Source organism: Gopherus flavomarginatus, chromosome 13, assembly GCF_025201925.1.
Source record: "Gopherus flavomarginatus isolate rGopFla2 chromosome 13, rGopFla2.mat.asm, whole genome shotgun sequence".
NCBI classification, from domain to species: Eukaryota; Metazoa; Chordata; order Testudines; family Testudinidae; genus Gopherus; species Gopherus flavomarginatus.
The window spans coordinates 8,508,963-8,531,813 of NC_066629.1; the positions used below are offsets into that span (position 1 = coordinate 8,508,963).

General features: G+C 48.3%; 3 protein-coding genes across 3 annotated transcripts in view; 1 reads left to right on the forward strand and 2 right to left on the reverse strand.

Annotated features, from left to right (window-relative positions):
- LOC127033558 (zinc finger protein 383-like) overlaps nt 1–22,851 on the reverse strand; it is a 176,852-nt gene that overhangs the window by 150,295 nt on the left and 3,706 nt on the right. The gene's annotated exons all lie outside the window — the stretch shown is intronic.
- The window catches only part of LOC127033620 (dynamin-1-like protein), a 171,974-nt gene that overhangs the window by 35,357 nt on the left and 113,766 nt on the right, over nt 1–22,851 (forward strand). The gene's annotated exons all lie outside the window — the stretch shown is intronic.
- Nucleotides 19,006–22,024, reverse strand: LOC127033805 (zinc finger protein 154-like; the record flags this gene model as incomplete). The annotated part of the gene is made up of 2 exons (XM_050922008.1): nt 19,006–19,025; nt 21,352–22,024. Coding segments are annotated over 2 exons (693 nt in total), but the record flags the coding sequence as incomplete, so codon positions are not given.

The window sequence follows — 22,851 nt, forward strand, 5'->3', positions numbered from 1 at the left end:
TATTGTGGAGTTTGTGTGTGAGTGAGTGTGTGTGCAGGCTGCTAGGGGCTGTGTGCTGGGAGCGAGGCTGAGCCCTGAGTTGGGGGCGGGGCTTACCTGATTAGGGGTCCTATATAAGGAGGCAGGCACTCAGGCAGTGGCACAGGAGGCGGCAAACAGAGCGGCTAACAGGGGAGTTTCAGTGGGAGTTTCCAGGGGGAGGTTACAGGGGAGACCAAGGCAGAGAAACCAGGAAGGCAGATTAGGGAAGAGGCAGGGGTCTGCCAGCAGCCCAGCGCTTGTTGGTGGCCTGCGGTGCGGTGTGAGGCGTGGATTGCCAAGCACAGAGTGGGAACAATATGATGGAGGCAGAGGCAGCAGGTGCAGACACACTGAGGATGACCGGATGTGGCGGCTGCGGCATGTACATGGTCCTAGAGGGGGCATCTGAAAGGAGTTTCATCTGCATGAAGTGCCGCCTGATAGAGCTGCTGGAGGAAAAGGTAAGGGGACTGGAGATGCAAGTGGAAACTCTGGCTGAGTTTAGAAGGGGATTTGAGCAGATGATGGAACACAGACATGGTGAGGCACAGGGGACAAGCTCAGACGAGCGGATAGAAGCAGGACCAAAGGACTCTGAGGAGGGGCTGCTGGGTGAGGGAAGTGGACGGTGGAAGCATGTGACTAGGAGAACCAGGCAGAGGAAAAGATGGGCCAGCGATGGAGACATAGAACTCAGGAACAGCTTTGCTGAGTTGGGAAATGAAGATGGAGCACAGCAGGCTGCTGAAGGAGAAAGGGTGAGGAAGAAGAGGCAAGCAGCTAGTCCTGCAGAAGGAGGGGAGGAGTCAATGGAAGTGACACCAAGTACGAGCCCTAGGAGGATTGTAAGGGCGAATACAAATTGAGAGGAATTGCGGCCAGCTGCTGTGGGGGATAGACCGCAGAATCGCACTGTCGCCAGGAAAAGGCAAGTCTAAGTGATTGGAGACTCTTTACTGAGAAGAGTAGACAGGCCTGTAACTAGACCTGATCCGGAGAACAGAAGGGTGTGCTATCTGCCAGGGGTTAAGATACAGGATGTGGACCTGAGGCTGAATACGATCTTAGCGGGAGCGGGAAAGAATCCGTTGATTATCCTTTATGTGGGAACGAATGATATGGCTAGTTACTCGCTGGACTGTATCAAGGAGGACTATGCCAGACTGGGGAAGACGCTCAAAGAAATCGAGGCTCAGGTGATCTTCAGTGGGATTCTGCCGGTTCCTAGAGCGGGGCAACGAAGGAGTGACAAAATTATGGCGATCAACAGATGGCTCAGGCAGTGGTGTTATAAGGAGGGCTTTGGGATGTACGGTCACTGGGAAGCGTTTAAGGATAGATGACTGTTCGCTCAGGATGGACTTCATCTAATCAAGGAGGGAAATAGAATTCTAGGATGGAGGCTCGCCGACCTCATCAAGAGAGCTTTAAACAAGGAAGTTGGGGGAGATGGTTGGGAGATGTTCGGGACATCTCCACGCTGGAATATAACCTGGAGAGGGAAGTAAACAAAGTGAGAGGGGATACCCTTGCGGTCCAAAGAATTGATCCAAGGAGGAATAGCGGAGTAGAAACCAGAGTAACGGGTGATGCTGGTGGTAGAAGGTCTGTGCACGACGGGGGAAAGAATGTCACTGATGCCAAACGCTGAAAATTAAAATGTCTGTACACTAATGCGAGAAGCCTAGGTAACAAGATGGAGATACTGGAGCTACTGGTGCAGGAAGTGAAACTGGATATTATAGGGATAACTGAAACCTGGTGGAATAGTACTCATGACTGGAGCAAGGGTATTGAAGGCTATGTGCTGTTCAGAAAAGACAGGAAGAAAGGCAAAGGTGGTGGAGTAGCCTTGTACATCAATGATGAAATTAACTGTAGTGAAATAAGAAGCGATGGAATGGATAAGACAGAGTCTGTCTGGGCAAAAATCACACTGGGTAAAAAAGCAACTAGAGCTTCCCCTGAGATAGTGCTTGGGGTGTGCTATAGTCCGCCGGGATCTGATTTGGTTATGGATAGAGACCTCTTTAATGTCTTTAATGAAGTAAACACAAAGGGGAAATGTGTGATTATGAGGAACCTCAACTTCCCGGATATAGGCTGGAGGACGAGTGCTTGCAAGAATAATAGGGGTCAGATTTTTCTGGATGTGATAGCGGATGCATTTCTTCATCAAGTAGTTGAAGTACCAACAAGAGGGGATGCCATTTTAGATTTGGTGTTGGTGAGCAGTGAGGACCTCGTAGAAGAAATGGTGGTAGGGGACAACCTTGGTTCGAGTGATCATGAGCTGATTCAGTTCAAACTAGATGGAAGGATAAACAAATGTAGATCTGGGATTAGGGTTTTCGACTTCTCGAGGGCTAATTTTAAAGAATTAAGGAAATTAGTTAGGGAAGTGGATTGGACGGAGGAACTAGTGGATTTAAATGCGGAGGAGGCCTGGAATTACTTTAAGTCGCAGCTGCGGAGACTGTCGGAAGCCTGCATCGCAAAAAAGGGGAAAAAAACCATGGGCAGGAGTTGTAGGCCAAACTGGATGAGCAAGCAACTCAGAGAGGGGATTAGACAAAAGCAGAAAGCTTACAGGGAGTGGAAGAAAGGCAGGATCAGTAAGGGAAGCTACCTTGGTGAGGTCAGAACATGTAGGGATAAAGTGAGGAAGGCTAAAAGCCGCATTGAACTGAACCTTGCAAAGGGAATCAAAACCAATAGTAAAAGGTTCTACAGCCTCATAAATAAGAAGAAAACAAAGAAAGAAGAAGTGGGGCCACTATACACTGAGGATGGAATGGAGGTTAAGGATAACCTAGGCATGGCCCAACATCTAAACAAGTACTTTGCCTCAGTTTTTAATAAGACTAGTGAGGAGTCTAGCGATGATGGAGGGATGATAAACGGGAATGTGGATATGGAAGTGGATATTACCGCAACTGAGCTAGAGGCCGTACTTGAACAGCTCAATGGGACGAAGTCGGAGGGCCCGGACAATCTCCATCCGAGGATATTAAAGGAACTGGTGCGTGAAATTGCGAGCCCATTAGCGAGAATTTTTAAGCAATCGATAAACTCGGGGGTTGGGCCGTATGACTGGAGGATTGTTAATGTAGTTCCTATTTTTAAGAAAGGGAATAAAAGTGATCCGGGTAATTATAGGCCTGTTAGCTTGATGTCTGTAGTATGTAAGGTCTTGGAAAAAAATTTAAGGGAGAAAGTAGTTAAGGACATAGAGGTCAATGGTAATTGGGACGAATTGCAACACGGATTTACTAAAGGTAGATCATGTCAAACCAATCTGATCTCCTTCTTTGAGAAGGTGACGGATTACTTAGATAAAGGAAAAGCGGTAGATATAATTTACCTAGATTTCAGTAAGGCGTTTGACACGGCTCCGCATGGGGAACTGTTAGTTAAATTGGAAAAGATGGGGATGAATATGAAAGTTGTAAGGTGGATAAGGAACTGGTTAAAGGGGAGACTCCAGCGGGTTGTATTGAAAGGTGAACTGTCAGGCTGGAAGGAGGTCACTATTGGAGTCCCTCAAGGATCGGTTTTGGGACCGATCTTCTTTAACCTTTTTATTACTGACCTTGGCACAAAGAGCGGGAACGTACTAATAAAGTTTGCGGATGACACAAAGCTGGGGGGTATTGCTAACACGGAGAAGGACAGGGATACTATTCAGGAAGATCTGAACCACCTTGTAAACTGGAGTAATAGAAATAGGATGAAATACAATAGTGAAAAGTGCAAGGTCATGCACTTAGGAATTAATAATAAGAATTTTAGATATACGTTGGGGGCGCATCACTTGGAAGCGACAGAGGAGGAGAAGGACCTTGGGGTATTGGTTGATAGCAGGATGACAATGAGTCGCCAATGTGATACGGCTGTTAAAAAAGCAAATGCGATTTTGGGATGCATCAGGCGGGGTATTTCCAGCAAGGATAAGGAGGTGTTAGTACCGTTATATAAGGCGTTGGTGAGACTTCATCTGGAATACTGTGTGCAGTTCTGGTGTCCCATGTTCAAGAAGGATGAATTCAAACTGGAACAGGTTCAGAGACGGGCTACTAGGATGATCCAAGGAATGGAAAAACTGCCTTATGAAAGGAGACTCAAAGAGCTTGACTTGTTTAGCCTGGCCAGAAGAAGGCTGCGGGGGGATATGCTTGCTCTATATAAATATATCAGGGGGGTTAACGTTAAGGAGGGAGAGGAATTATTTAAGTAGGCACGAGGACGAATGGGTATAAACTGGATATTAGGAAGTTTAGACTTGAAATTAGACGAAGGTTTCTAACCATTAGGGGAGTGAAGTTCTGGAACAGCCTTCCGAGGGAAGTAGTGGGGGCAAAAGACTTTTTTGGCTTTAAGACAAAGCTTGATAAGTATATGGAGGGGATGTTATGATAGGATCATTAATTTGGGCAATTGATCTTGGATTACCACCAGATAGGTCTGCTCAATGGTCTGCGGGGAGATGTTGGATGGGATGGGAACTGAGTTACTGCAGAGAATTCCTTCTTGGGTGCTGGCTGGTGAGTCTTGCCCACATGCTCAGGGTTTTGCTGATCGCCATATCTGGTGTCGGGAAGGAATTTTCCTCCAGGGTGGATTGGCAGGGGCCCTGGAGGTTTTTCGCCTTCCCCTGCAGCGTGGGACAAGGGTCGCTTGCTGGTGGATTCTCTGCAGCTTGAGGTCTTCAAACCAATTTTGAGGATTTCAATAACTCAGTCCTGGGTTAGGGGTTGTTATAAAATTGGATGGGTGGGGTTCTGTGGCCTGCCTTGTGCAGGAGGTCAAACTAGATGATCATATTGGTCCCTTCTGACCTATGAGTCTATGAGTCAGAGGTTTCAGGTGCTGAGAGTTTGCCTGACACCTCAGGGACACAGTGTGAGGTGGTGTCCCAGGGGTCTCTATGTAAGGAACAGAACAGGATTTTCTTGTTCTGGGGAGAGAATTGAGAGCATCTCAGGGGGTTATACAGAGGTGTTGCCCGGGTGAGAGACTGGCTAAAACATAGGCCATGCTGTGAGAAGGATTCAAACCTGCACAGGGAAACCCTATTAGGCTTCAACTCCCACATCTTAACCACTCAGCCATCACAACTGTGAGTGAAAAATTGCCCCAATGCCAGAGAAACTGGTAAAGAATCACAATGACCAGGTGTGAAGTCATCTGAACTACAGAATTCCCACCGCAAACCCGGCTCCCAGAGCACGGGGGGGATTTGGGGTTTGTTCTCTTTGCTTAGCCATGTGCAGTCGCACAGAGAGCGCGTTTAAAAGTCTCCCCTCCCACAGAGCGGGAATGGGAAATGATTCTCAACTTGAAGCCTGATGTAGGGTGACCAGACGTGCCGATTTTATTGGGACTGTCCTGATATTTTCTTGTTTGTCCAGCATCCCGACTGATGTTTGGTCTGGACCCTGGACAAACAAATAAATTTGTCCTCTTCTCCGGCACACAGGCATAGTCTGGAGGGATACTTGCCCCCTCCAACTCCGCCCCCTCATTCCCCCATTGGATCCCTCCCCAAATCCCACCCCTGGCCCTGCCCCCAGCCCTACTCCCTCACTGCCCCATTGGTTTCCTCCCCAAATCCTCGCCCTGGCACTGCCTCTTCCCCAAGCATGCGACATTCTTCCTCCCTCCCAGGTTTGCACACGGGCCATGGCCATGGCCAGGAACGCAGCGCGGAAGCTGCTCCAGCCCAGCGGGGCAGCCTAGTGGGGCTGCGGGCAGCGTGGAGCAGGTAGGGCCGAGGTGGGCGGAGACACACATGGGGCGGACACACTCCTGTCAGGAGCTGCCTGGTTCATCCCTTGCCCGGGAGCTGCAGGAGAGGCCCGCATCATGGCTCGGCTGCAGAGCTCTGAACCCAGGCTGGGCCCAGGAGTGAGGGGATCGGGGAGCTGGGGGTGCAGCGGGGGTTGGAGCCGAGAGTTGGTTGGAGATGGGGCTGTGCCACTGCCGCTTGGCAGCAGGGGGGCCCTCAGGCTTATTTTTTTGTTCCACCCCCCGCATCCCGATATTTCATCTTTGACATCTGGTCACCCTAGCCTGATATGAAGGAGGATGTTTGGACCAAGGGGCCAGGGACTGGCCTTTGCCAGATAAACCACTGTCAAGTTTTAGCCAATTAGGAAAAGTCAGCAAATGAGAACAACCTCAGGTATCAGTAACTGCTACAGGTTGCAAATTCCTACATGCAGTGGTTTCTGGCACTACACCTGCACAGCTCTGCTCCCCACTCTTCTCAGGCTCCTGCTCTCTCTTTAGCGCTGCCCTACTCTCACCCAGGCAGTTCCAGCTCACAGGGAGGATGGGACCCCCTGGCCTGGTGACTCCCTCATTACACTGCCAGGCCTGTCAGTGCAGCTAACTTGGAGTTTTGGCCTCTCCCCATTGTCCCTGGGGACTGTCAGTCTCAGGGTCCTGATTTTCCATTGATCCTTCCCCCTTCTACTGGTGCTGGGAACTAGCCAACCAATCCCCCCACACACACTAAGTTTTAGTAAAGGGCCAAGAGCCCCTTTACACAAGCCAGTCCCATGATGGTCACCGATGTGCAGAGAAGGCAGCACAAGCTGGTCCCATGGTGTAATGGGCAGCACTCAGGACTCTAAATCCTGTAATTTGAGTTCAAATCTCAGTGGGACCTTGTGTTGGCTTGTGGTCATAGGTGACAGGTTATATACATTTGCGGTGCTCCGGCTCCAGGGATATTCAGGGCTGGGGGCCCTGCTCCAGCAATATTTGGAGCTGGGTCTTTTCCCCTGGCCCTGGCCCCTGCCTGCCACCCCTCCCCCTGCATGTCCCCCCCGCCGCGCTGCGTCCCTGCCTGACAAAAAGCAGCGTGCCCTGTCCCCTGCCTGCTCCTGCTGCTAGAGTAGAGCGATTCTGGGCAGAACTGCTGTCTGCTTCCCCCGGGGTTCTAGCACCCACCCACTACTAATGGCAAGGCAGGTTGCCCTAAGCCCCAACCCTCATCCCTCTGCACCCTGATCCTCTACCCCAGTCCTGAGCCCCCCCCCACAGCATGAACCCCAAATCTCCCAGCCCCAGCCAGAGCCCTCATCCCCCAGTACCCCAATCCTCAGCCCCAGCCCTGAGCCCTCTCCTGCATCATGAATCCCTCATCCTCAGCCCTGCACTCCCTCCTATCCCCAATCTCCCTCCCAGAGGCTGCTCCCTCCCCATTCCCACACACTCCTTCCCACCCCCAAACTCCCTCCCAGAGCCTGCACTTCTCACCCCTTCCTACAACCCCACCCCCTGCCCCAGCCTGAAGCCTGCACCCAGCACCCAAACTCCATCCCAAAGCCTGCACCCTGCACCCCTCCTGCACCCTTTTCCCCAGCCCAGGATCTGCACCCCAGACCTCCCCCCCAAACCCCCTCCCAGAGCCTTAGGCAGGTGGGGGTGGAGTTTGGGGGGGCGGAGTTGGAGGGCGGGTTCTGGGCATAACCAAAAGTTCTACAAACTTGCCACCCATGCGTGTGGTAATGCCCCAGAGTTCAACTTCCCTGTCTCCAGCTGTGTAAGAGTGAATCTTTCCCCTCCTGCAGGGTGACATACCTCCTAGAGCCAGGTCTTTGGCTGGGATGGCTACAATGGGTTAGGGCTCTAGAACTTGCTACCCTGATCGTTGGGATTCTTGCTGCTGCACCTGATGTTCACAAGATTGGCCCTTGTGCTTCCTACCACACTTTTCCTCTGGCTCACCTGGCACTTGAAGAAAAGAGTGCCAGGATAGCGATTAATAGTCATGTCTTGGCAGGAGGGAGGAAGAGTCCCAGGCTGGAGCCCCATACACCTTCCCTCCTCTGGGCACCTAGAGCAGAGGCAGCCCAGCTCTGTCCGCTGGATACCTCGGCAGAGTAGGTGAGTTCATGTAAATACAGTCTGGTCCCAAAGCCTCCTCCCAACCCTGGTCATCAGTAGCTGTCAGGGGAGAGCTCATTCACACCTCACTTACAAATCATCATTTGAAATTCTAAGGTTGGCCAACACTGCCGAAGCCAATGCACCAACATTGCCAGCAAACACAACAGCTGGGTGAGGAAACCCGGCTTTGTCCAGACTTTCCAAACCTATTTTACTTTCTCAGGTACAAGTAGTTTTCATACATTGTATCTGCTTTTAAGTGTTAACATTTCAATTTCCATTCAAATTTGCAACAAATGACAACATTGGCAGCGCTGCATGTAACTACCTGACCACTGAGGGAGGGGGTGTTGGGGAAATTTGGCGAAGGGGGTGCACAGCCCCCTGACTGGGGGGCGTATAGGGAATGCCCAGTTTCACTGAATTGAGTCTCCTACTGCAGCACCTCAGTAGGTTACATCAGAGAGGAGCTGCAGGGTCTAGGCAGTGGGATGCCTGTGCCTTTAAGAGCCCAGCCCTGGGAAGCTCATGCTGAGAGATGCTGCCTGTGAGAGGGGAAATAAAAAAGTCCTCTGCTCCCCGCACCCATGTTTGCAAACACTGGAGTCTCAGCCCACCGGCATAACTTTTATCCCTCAGCCCCTGCCTGTGCTAGGATTTAACTCTCTGGCAGCGCCTCCCTCTGGGCTTAACTCCAGCTCCTTCCCCCCTCCCTGACTTTACCCTTTAGTCCCTCTCCTAACTCTGCCTCCAGCTGCTTGACCCCCCGACAAGTCAATTTCCACCCCCTGCTCAGACCCTGGCCACCCCCTCCTCTGATTTGCCCCCCTTTGCCCCTTTTTAATCCCTGTAAAAAGTAGGGGGTGCTGGGTCCCATTCTCTCGAGGGAGGGCTGGGCACCTGGCCCCTGCTGCCCAGTGCTCAAAGTGCCCCATGATCTTGTGGATGTTTGCTGAGTGCTGCAGGATCAGCCGAAGGGGGAGAGAGACGTGGTTAGGAGGTGATGCAGCCAAGGGTGCCTCACCCAACACTGAGATGCAGCCACCTCTGGCGTGAGTTACACAAGTCAGTAAATGAATTTGGAACAAGAAACACACTGAAAGGACCAAGGCAGCTGCAGGAGGTGGAGAAAACCAGAAAAAGCAGGAGCTCTGGATCCCAGCCCTGCCCCTCCCCCAATCTACCCCCTAACTTCCACTCCTCTCCCACATGTGAGGGGAGAACCCAGGAGTCCTGGTCCCCAGCCTTGCCCACTCCCATATTTTGATATGGCTCTATCCAACAGCTGCGCCCACAATTGCAGAGCAGTGCCATGGTGCACACCGGGACCTGCCTGTTTGCACAGGATGGGCAATGCCGCTGACCCAGGATGGGGAGAGACCATGCTAAGGGAGAAGCAGGCAGCAGACAGCTCCCATGACAGAGAAAGAAACGCTAGGGGGTGCTATGCTGCAAGGAGTGAAGGGGGTCGGCAGGGAATGGGAGGATCTTCCCTCACAGCAGGTGCGTCTGTCTCCCTCTCAATTCCTCCCCAGCCCTAACCCAGCCCAGGCTAATCCCGGCCCAGCTAACAGGGTTAAATTTGGCCTGGATTCCCCAGCTGCTGGGGGTGGGGCGTGGGGTTGGGAAGCCTGAGCCTCTACTTCCCCTTCCCCAGACACAGTTGCATGGGCACAGACCAAAAGAGCCTGCAGCACTGCTGCCTAGAGGAAACTGAGTCAACAGCCAATGACAGACACATCATGGCTCTCCTCATCCTCATCCTCTTTTCCATACACAACCTGGCCAGGGGAGGGGGGGTAAACTCAGGGCAGTTGCATAGTTAACCTGTGGAATTCCTTGCAAGAGGATGTTGTGAAGGCCAAGACTATAACAGGGTTCAAAAAAGAATTAAATAAATTTATGGTGGATAGATCCATCAAGGGCTATTAGCCAGGGTGGGCAGGGATGGTGCCTGTAGCCTCTGATTGCCAGAAGATGGGAATGGGCAATAGGGGATGGATCACTTGATGATTCCCTGCTCTGTTCATTCCCTCTGGGGCACCTGGCACTGGCCACTGTCAGAAGACAGGAGGATACTGGGCTAGATGGACTTTGCATCTGAACCAGTCTGGCCGTTCTTATGTCTCCCTTGGAGCAGCAGTGGCTCCCAGTGGGCAGTCAGAGTAATGCACAGAAAGTGTTTTGCTTGGCGCAGCAGTGACACCAAGTGGCCAATGAGGGTAACACACAGAGTATGTATCCCTTGGAGCAGCAGTGACACCTCGTGGTCATTCAAGGTAATGCACAGAAGGTGTTTCCCTTGATACAGCAGTGACGCCCAGTGGTCAGGTGGCGTAATGCACAGCATGTGTCTGCCCTCCACGAGCAGTGACACCCACGGACCAGTCACGGTAATGCACAGAGTGTGTTTCCCACCAATCTGGATAAGGCACAGAGCATGTTTCCCATGGAGCAGCAGTGACACCCAGTGACCAGCAGGGGTAGTATCAGACTCTTCTCCTTTAGTAGGGGACTGAGATGGGCTAGACAAAATAAATTGGGGGGCTGTGCCCCCCATCACCTGGCCCCACCCTTCATGGGGGCCATGCCTCTGCTCCTTCTGTTAAAGGCCAGGCTCATCTTCTCTCCCCCGAGCTAGGGTTTACAGCAATACAAACTTTATTAAAATAAAATAGTAAACAGGGTTTACTTTAAATATTCTAAATCTGTCCAAATTTTAGTACTGAATCCAAAGTTCTCTTAAATATCCCATCAGTAACCAAAACCTAAATGAAAAATGGAAACCAAAAACAAGACTTAATTTAAAGCCCAAACATTAAGAAAAAATTTGTTTGTAAAAATAAAAACAAATGCGGTAAATTAATAATTTCAACATTTTACCAAAAAAGTGTGCTGCAGCAGAATGATAAAATAACATCAAATAAATAAGCATGACCACTAAAACCTCCTATAAAGGAATTGAATCCTTGAATACTAGTCAAATCTGTATAAAATATGCAGAACTATGTCAAAACTGGTGTTGCAGGTCAGCCATTCAAATCCAGCAAATGTCAATTAAAAGCTCCATTCCAACTAAAAAAACCAAAACAACCCAATAAACAAAAATGGTCACAGCCTGAAACAAACCTACACAGAAGCAAAATGAAACTATACCAACACAGGAACAAACAATGTAAATTTCTAATTCTAACTTCTTGTTTCTCCCAGGAGGAAGGTGTTTTGCACCCCAGTAACCAGGCTGTCACTGCAGTTTTTCTTTCACTAAATAAGATTTTTACCAAATATAAATTGCCCTCCAATTTCTCTAAGAGAAATTGAAATTGTATCTTTGCACTAGTATCCCAAGTGTGCAAGTCCATCCCCTCAGAGCAGCCCCACACCCTGAGGCCAGGGGAGAATCCCAGCTGGTTTGTGCATTTATAACCCTGGGGCCTGAAGCTGATGAGAGAAAGGGAAGTGAGCCATCTTGGAGCTTTCCGATACCACCTGCGGGGAGCACAGGGATTTGACTGAGGGTACGTCTTCACTACCCGCCGTAAGGCGGGAAGCAATCGATTGCTCGGGGATCGATATATCACATCTCATCTAGACATGATATATCGATCCCCAAATGCGCTTATATCGATTCCGTAACTCCACCAAGCCGAACGGAGTTGTGGAATCGATAGGAGGAGCCGCGGACATCGATCCCGAGCCGTGAGGAGGATGAGTAATTTGATCTTAGATACTTCGATTTCAGCTACGTTATTCACATAGCTGAAGTTGCGTATCTAAGATCAATGTTCCCCCATAGCGTAGACCAGCCCTCAGTGACATCCTGGCTAATTTTCACCTTGTTCTCTGCCAGCAGGCTCAACTGAAGAGCTCGGGAGTGACTTGACCATGGCAGCACCCTATTTATATATTAAAAGCTGGCATTTTGGGGCCAATGGGGTGAAATGTGAGTACTTTTGGGGTTGGGACCCACATGAGAAGGGATGTGGACAAACTGGAAAGAGTCCAGCAGAGGGCCATAAAAATGATAAGGGGACTGAGACACATCACTTATAAGGACCTATCCTGTATGTTAAGCTAAGGCAAAGTTAGCATATCTATATTGTGACCTTTTACTCAGAAAGGAAAATCGACCTTTATCATGTTACTTAAATAGATAAGTACCCATGCCTGTCTAAGACCTTTACCTAGACCAATCGACAATGGAGAATGGCATAGAGGTTTTTTCAGTGTTATACCCACAGATTTAACAGGTACACCACAAGGTAACTTATGTGCATATGTACATGTCATCAACAAGCATAAACATACTAGCCTATGAAGTAAACGTACCCTAATGTTTTGTGGGTGAGGAATGAAATTTGGGCATAGGAGGAAGGATTTCTGGCCCTTGTGCCCTATAAAAGAGGTAACCCGCCTCGCTAGAGCACTTTGCTCTATCATTCTGACTTACTTCCTCCACTCTCTCTCTATGTACTATCAGTAGGCTGTACTTGTTCTTAAACTTTAAGTTTCAAGGGAACTAGGCTATTTTCAGTTTCCCTAAGTTGTTATTCTTTGTTTATTAGGTTTTGATTCTAAAGTTTTACATATTCTAGTAAACCCTAAGTAACACCAGCTTTTTCTAAGCACTGCATCTTTCAATTAAGAATTGAGAAACCTGAACTGTAAGGCTGGTCCTGTGTCTCTTACCACCAGGTTATCAAGGAAGGTTGTGAGTATATTAACCAAAACTTTGTTGCATATAATGTCATATGTATCTTCTGAATAGCAGTAATGCAACTGTAACTTTGTAACTCAATTAAATTAAATTAAATGTAAGCTAATAAATTAAATTTTCATCAAATTATCCAAATTAATATTATTAGTATACCCTAAATCAGGCTACATGGGACAGAGAGTTGGACTGCAGAGGGATGAAGGCACTGGCTCTGGGGATGCAGACTCTGGGGTGGGGTTAGAATGAGACATTGAGGGTGCACTAGAGGACTCAGGGTTAGGACAGAGAATTGGGCTGTGATTGCTCTGGAATGAGACCAGGAAAGAGAAAATTGAGATGCAAGACAGAAATCAAGCTGAAGCAAAAAGCAAAGAAGAAATGTGCAATTTGAGCTCCAGAGGGAAGAAAAAAACCTCTGCCTGTCTCCTCTTATCAAAGCATCTAAGAACCAGATGAGAGACATCTTTCCCCCACTGCAACAACAATTCCAGTTGATCTAGACTGAGAAAGGAACTCTTCTTCTCTGCAGCACTAGCAAACCTGGACTGAGTCAGGAACATCTCATCCCCCCCCCCCCCCTGGTGTTCCTGGCCTGGGACGTGGGAGGGGCTCCTCTCTTCTCCATTTGGGACATGGCGGGATGAGAGAAGTGACAGGACTTTAAGGGAAATCATTATTTGCCTGATTCATGTGCAAGTCCTAGTCCTTGTTAACCCAAACAAACCGTTTATCCTGCATGCTAATGCCAGTTTGGAAGGTCTGGGAGCAGTCCCGTACCAGGAGGTAGAAGGAAATGTAAATCTGTAGGCTTTGCCAGCTGAGGACTGTCTGATAGCGAAACTCGCTATCCCATCCACCAGCTGCAGTTCTTGGTCTTGAAATGGGCCATCACTGAGAAATTTCGAGACTACTTGTGTAGTGCTCAGTTTCAGGTGTGGACAGAGAACAATCCACTGACTTATGTGTTAACAAGGGCTAAGCTGGATGCTACAAGGCAGAGATGGGTGGCAACTTTTGCTAGCCATAAATTCGCATTCAATACCAATGAATTAGTATAATAGAGAATGTAATTTATCAGGACCACCAATTCTTGGCTTGGGGGAGGATGTAAGCAGGGGGAGAATGAACTCTACCCTGCCATCTGTTGTTGATCTGTTGTAAAGGCCTTTTGAGGCTGCTGTTATTTTCATGGTTCCACCCACCCCGGATTGCATGATGGGGGTGCTTGTCTAAAGGATCATTTCGGCTGCTGTGAGATCCTCAGTCTCTTTCTTATTAGGGCAGGGGTAATAAAGTACAGTTATTCCGGTGACATGAATCAAGGACAGTAGAACGGAACTTAGCGGTTCATGATTTCGGGACTCAATTGAACCTACATAAATCTCGTTAGGCAAGGGACATGGGTTCCAAAACATGCTGAAATATGAGAGATTTCAAAGGGATACTTGGACTTAGTGTTGTGGGTTTCTTGTAACATTTCTAAATGCATGTTTTATGTTCTTTGTTTTTCTCCAGGTTAAAAAAAGAGTTTTTTTTATACTTCTAATCCATATTTAGATCTATGCATAGATAAAAAGTGGTTAGTGACTAAATGCAGTTTTTAAGAATTCCTAAACTGCTGGGCTGTGATCTTTTTTCCATGCTGAAAACAAGTTCATAGTTGGGGAAAAGTTTCCCCACCACTCAGACAGCAAAAAAAAATTTGCAGATTGAAATCTGGTAGTTAAGCTGTGGGGAACAGCTTTTGTGACACACTCTGAAACCAGATTCTTAGTCACAGGTCAGCAGGTGGGTTTATGCAAATACTGGCCTCTGGGACCAGAGCTGGGGCAGGGATTGCCTCAACAACTTCTGTGACACATGCACCATCTCTGCAATCAACCTGTGCTCTCTCACTCCCTAGCACTACGCACACAGCAGCCTTTTACCTCTCAGAACCAAAACAAACCCTGAAAAAGATCAAATAGCATAAGCTTAAGGCAAACGCCTGCACTACTAACAACAACTCCAAAAGATTCAAAAACATCTCTATTTTTACACACCAAGAAAACCAGCAGATGCACATACAAGCACAGGGGGCCAACACCCATACAAACATCCAGTCCAACATCCCACAAACCTTGGGCATTGAGAACCCAGACCCCTTAATGAGGAATACTTTTCAGGCGAGGGTGAAGCTCTCAGGCCTCAAATGCCAGGTACAGTTACTCTCTCCTTGATCCAAAACGAACAGCAAAATACACTGCATTACTCCTGCCCCAATAACAAAGAGACTGGGGATCCCACAGCAGCTGAAATGACCGTTTGGACAAGCACTCCCATCATGCAATTCAGGGTGGGTGGAACCATGCAAATGACAGCAGCCTCAAAAGGCCTTTACAACAGCTCACCAACAGATGGCAGGGTAGAATTCATAGCGAACCTGCTTAAACTAGATTGTGGAAAAGATTATAAAACACTGAACGTTCAAACTCACCAAATGCGGGTCAATCCATCCTCATCGTCGTATCCGTTCGTTATACTCCACACCTGAACTTAGCCCTCACATGGACAACATAGCCTCCTAACTCAGTGTCTGTAAGTTAACCGTTTACCCCCAGTCAGGGCTATTGCAGATTATGTATTCCTTATGCCACCCGATCTTAAACTGAACTTCGCACCCCCTGGGTAATCTGTACGTTGTTGCCTGATCACCAGAAACTTCTGTGTCTAAACGCTGTACCATACTTTTTTTTTTCTTTGAACGTCATCTTAATAAAATGTTGATATTTGTTCGAGATCCCGGCTCCTCTTCCTTTGCAAGGCGTGTGTGTTTGCTCCGGGTTTTAGTCTGCTAAGACAGCGAGGGGGGCCGATTGAGCCAGAGGCGCTTGCCTGCTGCAGACACGGACCCAAGGCTGAACCTTGTCCCCCACCAGCTGAAGGCTTAACTGAAAACAGTTGAAGAAGTGCTCCCGTCTCTGGCACTCAGCTACCCAGCTCCCAGTGGGGTCCAAACCCCAAAGAGATCCCTTTTACCCTCTAGACGCTGTAAAATCCTGTGACCAGGGCAGCTGCCTAGCAGCCTGTGCATCCGCCTGCCGGCGCGAGAGCGCGTAAGGCACTAATCCAGATACTGCCGGCTGGGTGGAAGGGCTGTGAAAAGCCAGCAGAGTGGCGCAGCGGAAAAGTGCTGGGCCCATAACCCAGAGGTCAATGGATCGAAACCATCCTCTGCTAGGTGTGTGCTTGTTTCTTTTCCCTCTGGGCCTTCCAGCAAGGCAGTGACCAGCAGAGCGGCAAGAGGTGGCTGAGGCGGCCGCCTGCCAGGGAGCTCCCTGGCACCTCTGGCTGCCTGGGCTGAAGGCAAGAGGGAGGTCTGGGTGTGGCAAGGGCCTCCTGTCCCAGAATGAGGCCGCAATGCTTCCTGGTCCCCTTTTCCCACCCACCCCAGCGGGCTGCGGGAGAACACGAGGGAGGCTGTCGGGGCACTAGGCAGTGCTGTGTGGCTGTCAGGGGAAAGAGCCGAGGCTACCGACTCGACCTGCCATTGACTCGCGTGGCTCTGCGTGCCGTCAGCCGGGGCGGGCCAGGCTGAGCACGTGACTCAGGCTTGGGAAGCATGGCTGCTCTTTCCTGACGAGGCATGAGGCAGGCCAAGAGCTTTTCACAGCATACAGGGAAGTGAGAGGGAGGCGTCTTTGAGCAGGCGTGTCTCGTCCCCTTCTCCCTTGCCGCTTTGGCAGAGGCGGGAAGGCAGCAAAATGTTCCCGGCTGAAAGTTTTTCTGCTTGGCCTCGAGGATTAAGCCTGAGCCTCCGGCACCGCTGCTGGGAGATGGGTTTCTGAATGGCATCCAGCACCCTCTGTGGGCCACCAGCTGAAAGCACTGAGGCCAAGAGGCAGCAAAGTGGGATTTTGGAGGGTCCCTGCAGGCCTCGGGGAAGCAAGGAAGTAACACGGGCTCATCGCCGCCCCCGGGTGGGCTCAAACCACCAGCCCTTCGACTAACAGCCAAACACACTCACCCATTGCCCCACAGATGGGCAAGGCTGTATGCAGCACAAAAGTGGGGAATCAGCTCAGGGTACGCTCTAGCATCTGCATGCAGCTCTTAGACAAGCAACAGCAAGGAACTGGACTGGAATGCAGTGAAAGTTCTGTGGGAAGGAACCGAAAAGAGCATGGGGGCTGCGGTACAGTGCTTGCATACACTTTCTTTGGCCTGTTTTGCTGGAAGACTTAGCAGGGCAAAATTCTTAGTCACAGGTCAGCGGGTGGGTTTATGCAAATTCTGGCCTCTGGGACCAGAGCTGGGGCAGGGGTCGGGCCCCCACAACTTTTGTGGCACATGCACCACCTCTGCAATCAACCTTTGCTCCCTCACTCCCTAGCACCACGCACACAGCAGCCTTTTACCTCTCAGAACCAAAACGTACCCTGAAAGAGATCAAATAGCATAAGCTTAAGGCAAACGCCATTACTTTGGAGGCTGTGAGTCCCAAATGGGGCAAGCGGGAGGGAGTCAGACACCTGCCATCTATCCCGCCAGGCGAAGCTGCTGGTGAATTTGGGGCAGTTCTGTGGCTGGGCGCAGGGGGACCGATTGAGTCTGGGAGAGTGTGGCCCGGGTCTGGGGTCTCCTGCTGTGGTTTTGGGGGCCACTAGTCTTCCAGGGAGGAAGCCTGTGGGAGCTGGACACTAGGCCAGGCCTCGCCTGGGTGGCTGTTGGTGGATTTGGGGTGGTCCTGTGGGCTGAGCGCAGAGGTCCCAAGCGAGTGCAGGTGAGTCTGCTCTGGGGCTGGGGTTTCCCCCTGTGGTCACCTGGGTGGCTGTGGGGGGATTCAGGGTGGTTCTGAGGGCCAGCGGCTGGCCACAGGGGGTCTGACCGAGTCTGGGAGAGTGTCCTCTTTTTTGAATGTTAAAATATGGTCTCTGATCACTTCCCAGTGCAGCTCTCCATTCACAGCAAGCTGCAGAATGAGCTAACCAAGGAACTACAGCTCCCAGGGCCCCGTTGGTTCTCAGCTCCCAGGCTGGATCCCTGCTGCCCCTGCAATTGGGCCACCCGAGCACCTGCTTGCTTTGCTGGTGCCCAGATCCACCCCTGGATTGAGAGACATTTGGATCTAGTCCTGAGAAAACACCACCAGCTGAATAATTTCCACACTTCACTGAGTAAATGAACCTCCAAGTTCCAGTGTACTGACAACCGTAGAACACTGGTAAAATCAAAGAGTCCAGGATGGTTTAACCCACAGGTGTATACGTGTAAGATACACCCAGAGCTAGAGATTGTCCAAGAAAAGGAAATAAAAGCATTTTCTGTACACTGACTTAATGGATTCATAGAAACTTCCCTTCGCACTATTTCCTTTGAATTGCTGATAACTCCTCTGCCGCCCTTTTATCTGACACTCTCAGTCAGGCACAGAAAAAGCAGCAGAAGTGGTAAAATGGTACGAAGCAAGCTAGTTCCCAAATGGGCTGTTGAAATGACTCAGTTCTGATGGCACTTAAAATTCCTATTGGCATTTAAAAATAACCTGGGATCTGGGTGCAGGCTACAAACAAAGGAACTTTTCATTCTGAAGCACATACCAAACTCCCTCTAGATTGCGCTGAGAAACTACATTGGATAACCAAATTCTCCTGGCAACTGGAGTAGCTTTGCTAAAGTTGCTGGATTTACACTGATGGAAAACTAGTGCACAAGGAGAACCAGGAAATCAAAGGGTACAGGTAATTTCTATCCCTTTTAGGTAAGGGAACCAAATGTGTGTAAAATATTAAACATCAACAATTGGCTGTAGTTTCAAGCTCTTCCTTATAGAAACTTAACTGCGTTATCTGTTTGCTACCTTGCAGTCTTACTGTTAGAAATCAAGCTGAAGAGAGAGCAAGGAGGACATCCCATGAACTCACAGCAGAGAGGATTCCAAACTCTGAGGACAGGAAGCCTTTCTTGCTTTGAGCATTTCTATATATATATACATATAACGGCTAAATCTGCAAAGCAAATGGTTAGAAATGCACAACAAACTCCCCTGCTGCCATCCATGCACCATCTGTTTAAATTCTGTTCTCTGCCATCTCGAGCCAAACGTTACTAACATTCCCACTCTAACCTGTCATTACTTCATGGCCTGATCCAAAGCCCATACTTTAACAAAATTCTGTATTGGGATAGCTTACACTGTATGGTGGTGCAACAGCAACAACATAGTAAAGACGGAATCTCTCATTCTCCTACAAGTCTAAGTTTTTGCTCCCTCATCTCCATAACTTTTGTGAAAAAAGTAACCAATCCAGCCAGTAGTGCCCAGCTTTAAATAAGGGAGAACATAGATCCTATCACTAGTCAGGCAACTAATTAACTTTCCTGGGTGCTCAGATGCTACGATGGGGGCCTATACAAACCAAGAGAGGAGTAAAGCTTTTGTGGTAACAGCTATAAATGTATTAATTCCTTGCTCTTCACTGTATGCATATTTTTACTGTAATGGCGACACTGACTAATCAAAAAGACAACTCTGCAATTTAGATACCACAGCAGATTTGGTATAATTACAATGAAGTTAATTGTCCTTCCTCCCCACAAAATTAGTGGGAATATCCCAATAAGAAATAAATGGAAATTTCATTCAGACACGTTTAATGTAGTTGAGAGGTAAAATATATCTGATGGGTACGTTTCAGACTGTAAAAAAATATACAGTCCATTGTTCACATAGTTAAGAAAAACAATTCAGTTACCAAAAGTTTATTGATAAAAGTTTAATGTCAACTTACTTATAAAAATGAAAAAAAAATTAAACATACACTGTACAATTGAGCATCCGAGCCCTACTGACTATTAATGATAGTAAAGCATTTAAGGAAGTTGTGTCAAAAAGCAAAGGTTAACTCCAGGGATGTATGCTGCTTTAAAAAAAAAAGTTTCTTGTTTGCAGGAACCTACATGCCTGGCCTAGTTCTTAAAGCTAATTACAAAATCCTCTTTCCTACTGGTCCAGGTGTCCTGACAGTGGTTTCTTCTAATAGCACTGTGAAAAGAAAAGAAATATTTGATGAGGTATCTGCATACAGCTCATTTCTAGTTCTTTGCAAACAGGAAGAGAAGGCGGCACTGCTCTAAGATGGTAATTCCCAGTCACAGCATTTGCTTACATTCAAGAGTCTCTACAGGGATTGAAAATGTTTTTTCTGTTCACTTGCCCACAGGAAGTGCAGAGAAAAGTGTATTTGGTCCTGAAGCCATTTGTATTGGTAGGAAAGAATTTCTAGACATGGCAGGTTATGAAATACCTTGAAGTGTGGGTTTGACCTAACTTTAAAGAAAAGGACAAAAATAGATGTTAACTTTTATAAAACTTCAGAAAGGTGCACAAAAAAAAGGAAGCTTTTCCCTGGTGTTTTCCACATTTTCTTCTGCTGACATTTTCATTAGCATAGAAACAAGATACGTTTCTGGGGTGCTACAGCAGCCTAATAGGGCAAAGAACATATAAGAATTAGGGGGAAAACAGAATCCAGATATTCACAGTTCACTGTACAATGGCCCAATGAAGTAAAGAAAGCCCTTTTTTCTCCTGCTTCTGGTATTGTCTTCACTCTCCTGGGCCATTGTAGCTCCCCAGAAACTTTTGAAATAATCTTCCAAAATACAAGAATTGGTGTACGTCAATTCCAGAGCTCTCTCTCCAGCCCTCCCGCCCCCATCCACCAGGGAGGTCTTCCCGCCCTCTCCACTGAAAGGGAGAAAAAGCTGAAAGCTGACCAGGCCTCTTCCCAGGAGGGCACATAAAGGAATGCTGAGAAATGTAGTTCTTTCCCTGCTCCAGGGCTGGCTCTATAGGAGCGATAGCTCCCAGGGCCTCCTGGTGGTTCTCAGCTCCCAGGCTAGATCTGCCCCTGCAAATGGGTCCCCGAGCACCTGCTTGCTTTGCTAGTGCCTGGAGCTGGCCCTGAACCTACCTAAAATGTGCTGCATGCTTTTGAAAGTGTAAGTTTAGCACAACATATTTGCATTGAAAGCTGATTTGATCAAGGAATATTATCTGTAGTTAGTGAATTGAACTGCTGGTTTCTGCTGACCATTTCCTTTAGATTTTGCCAACAGGAGCTCTCATCCTTTCTCACCTAGTTCTTGGGCTTAGACTGGAAAAGGAAAGCAGGTTTCTGCCACTTTTTTTTTTTAATTCTGAATCCATTTCTCAACTTTCAGTGAAGTAGCCATTTAACAAAGTAGTTGAATAAGCTGAAATAAAGAAAATATTCTCTCTGCCGCTTTGTAAGAGGCTTCTGTTATCACAATCTGGTTAACACTTGAACAAATGTACTTCCGGTGCTCAGCACAGTGAATTCCACCAGTTCAGTGGCTTAACTTTCTTTCGAATTTCAGCATAAACATGTACTGCTTGAATATGAGTTAGTTTATTTTAATAGATTATACTATATTTAGGCCTTAACATAAGTTGTCAAAATTTCAAATTTAATTTTAAATAGGTTTATTTTTTAAAAGAAAATCTGATTTAAATAACACATCCTGATTTTTGTTTTTAAATCCGATGTATGCATTGGCAGATACAAAGTTTTCAGAAAGAAACAATGTTTTGCTGGGGCAGCACTGGGGAAGGAGGGTCTGTTTCTGCAGGGCTGGGCAGTGCGTTTCCGCCGGGCCAGAACGTTCTGGGGGGGGGTGTTTCCGCAGGGCTGGGGGGTTTCGGTCCTCACCTGTTTTTTTTTGGAGTAATGTGGCCCTCGCCGCTTTACGAGTTGTGCAGGCCTGCTGATGGCATTCGCAGAGCCTCTCGCTTGTGTGGATTCTCTGATGCCCAATAAGGGGTGAGCTGTGATTGAAGGTTCTCCCGCACTCTGTGCATTCATAGGCTTTCTCTCTTGTGTGGATTCTCTGATGGGTAATAAGGTGAGAGCGTTGACTGAAAGTTTTCCTGCACTCACTACATTCATATGGCCTCTCCCCTGTGTGGATTCTCTGATGGGTAATAAGGTGAGAGAATTGACTGAAGGTTTTCCTGCACTCACTACATTCATACGGCCTCTTCCCTGTGTGGATTCTCTGATGCGTAATAAGGGCTGATCTTTGAGTGAAGAGTTTTCCACACTCACTGCATTCATAGGGCCTCTCCCCTGTGTGGATTCTCTGATGGGTAATAAGGGTTGATCTATGAGTGAAGAGTTTTCCACACGCACTGCATTCATAGGGCCTCTCCCGTGTGTGGATTCTCTGATGGGTAATAAGGGTTGATCTTTGAGTGAAGAGTTTTCCACACACACTGCATTCATAGGGCCTCTCCCCTGTGTGGATTCTCTGATGCCTAATAAGCACTGATCTTTCAGTGAAGAGTTTCCCACACTGACGGCATTCATAGGGCTTCTCCCCAGTGTGGATTCTCTGATGCCTAATAAGGTGTGAGCGATAATTAAAGGTTTTCCCACACTCAGCGCATGTAGTTTTTTGCTTTTCCCTGCAGATTTCCTGCTGTCTTCTGGTTTCCTTAAGGCTCTTCTGAGTTCCCTGACAGGAAATAAATTGATCCATTTTCTCCTCTGGCTGGTTTCCCTGCTCTTTTGCTGATCTGTGATGAACCTCACATGATCTTCCCTGCTCATGACTGCTGGACACATTCCTTTTCATTCTTTGTGAGAATGCTCCGTGTTTATCCACTTCCTCAACATTTCCCTGATGAGAATTCTGCTCCTCTTTCTCACATCTCATTGTATCACCTGCTGTGATAGAGACAGAAACCTCGAACAGGGATGGAAAGGGGAAGGCCAAACCAAAACAAGTGCTGGAGAAAGGTCAAATAAAAATCAGGAACTCAGCTCCCCCAAAACAGGAGAGAGGAGGGGATCAATTCAGTCTTCACATCCCATCCAACTTTGCAGGGGGAGGGGAGAAAGCTACTGCCCGCTGTCTGCTAGGATCTATAAGAAGCCTTGAGCTATATTTACCCTGCGGATGCGACCCCTGCTATGGACAATAATGAACTGAGAGACTTCCCAAGAACTTTGTAGGGCATACCAGATGTTTCCTTCAGGCACTTACAGATTCTGAGTTGGTTTAATGTTTCCTCATCTGTGCGGGGAGATCTCAGGATCTCTCTCTTCTCTGAACCCTGGAGGTCTGGGACCCACGGCTCTTCCCCTTGTTCCAGATGGGAGACCACATCATGCTGGAAAACCAGAAACCCTGCTCAGATGAAAGAAAAG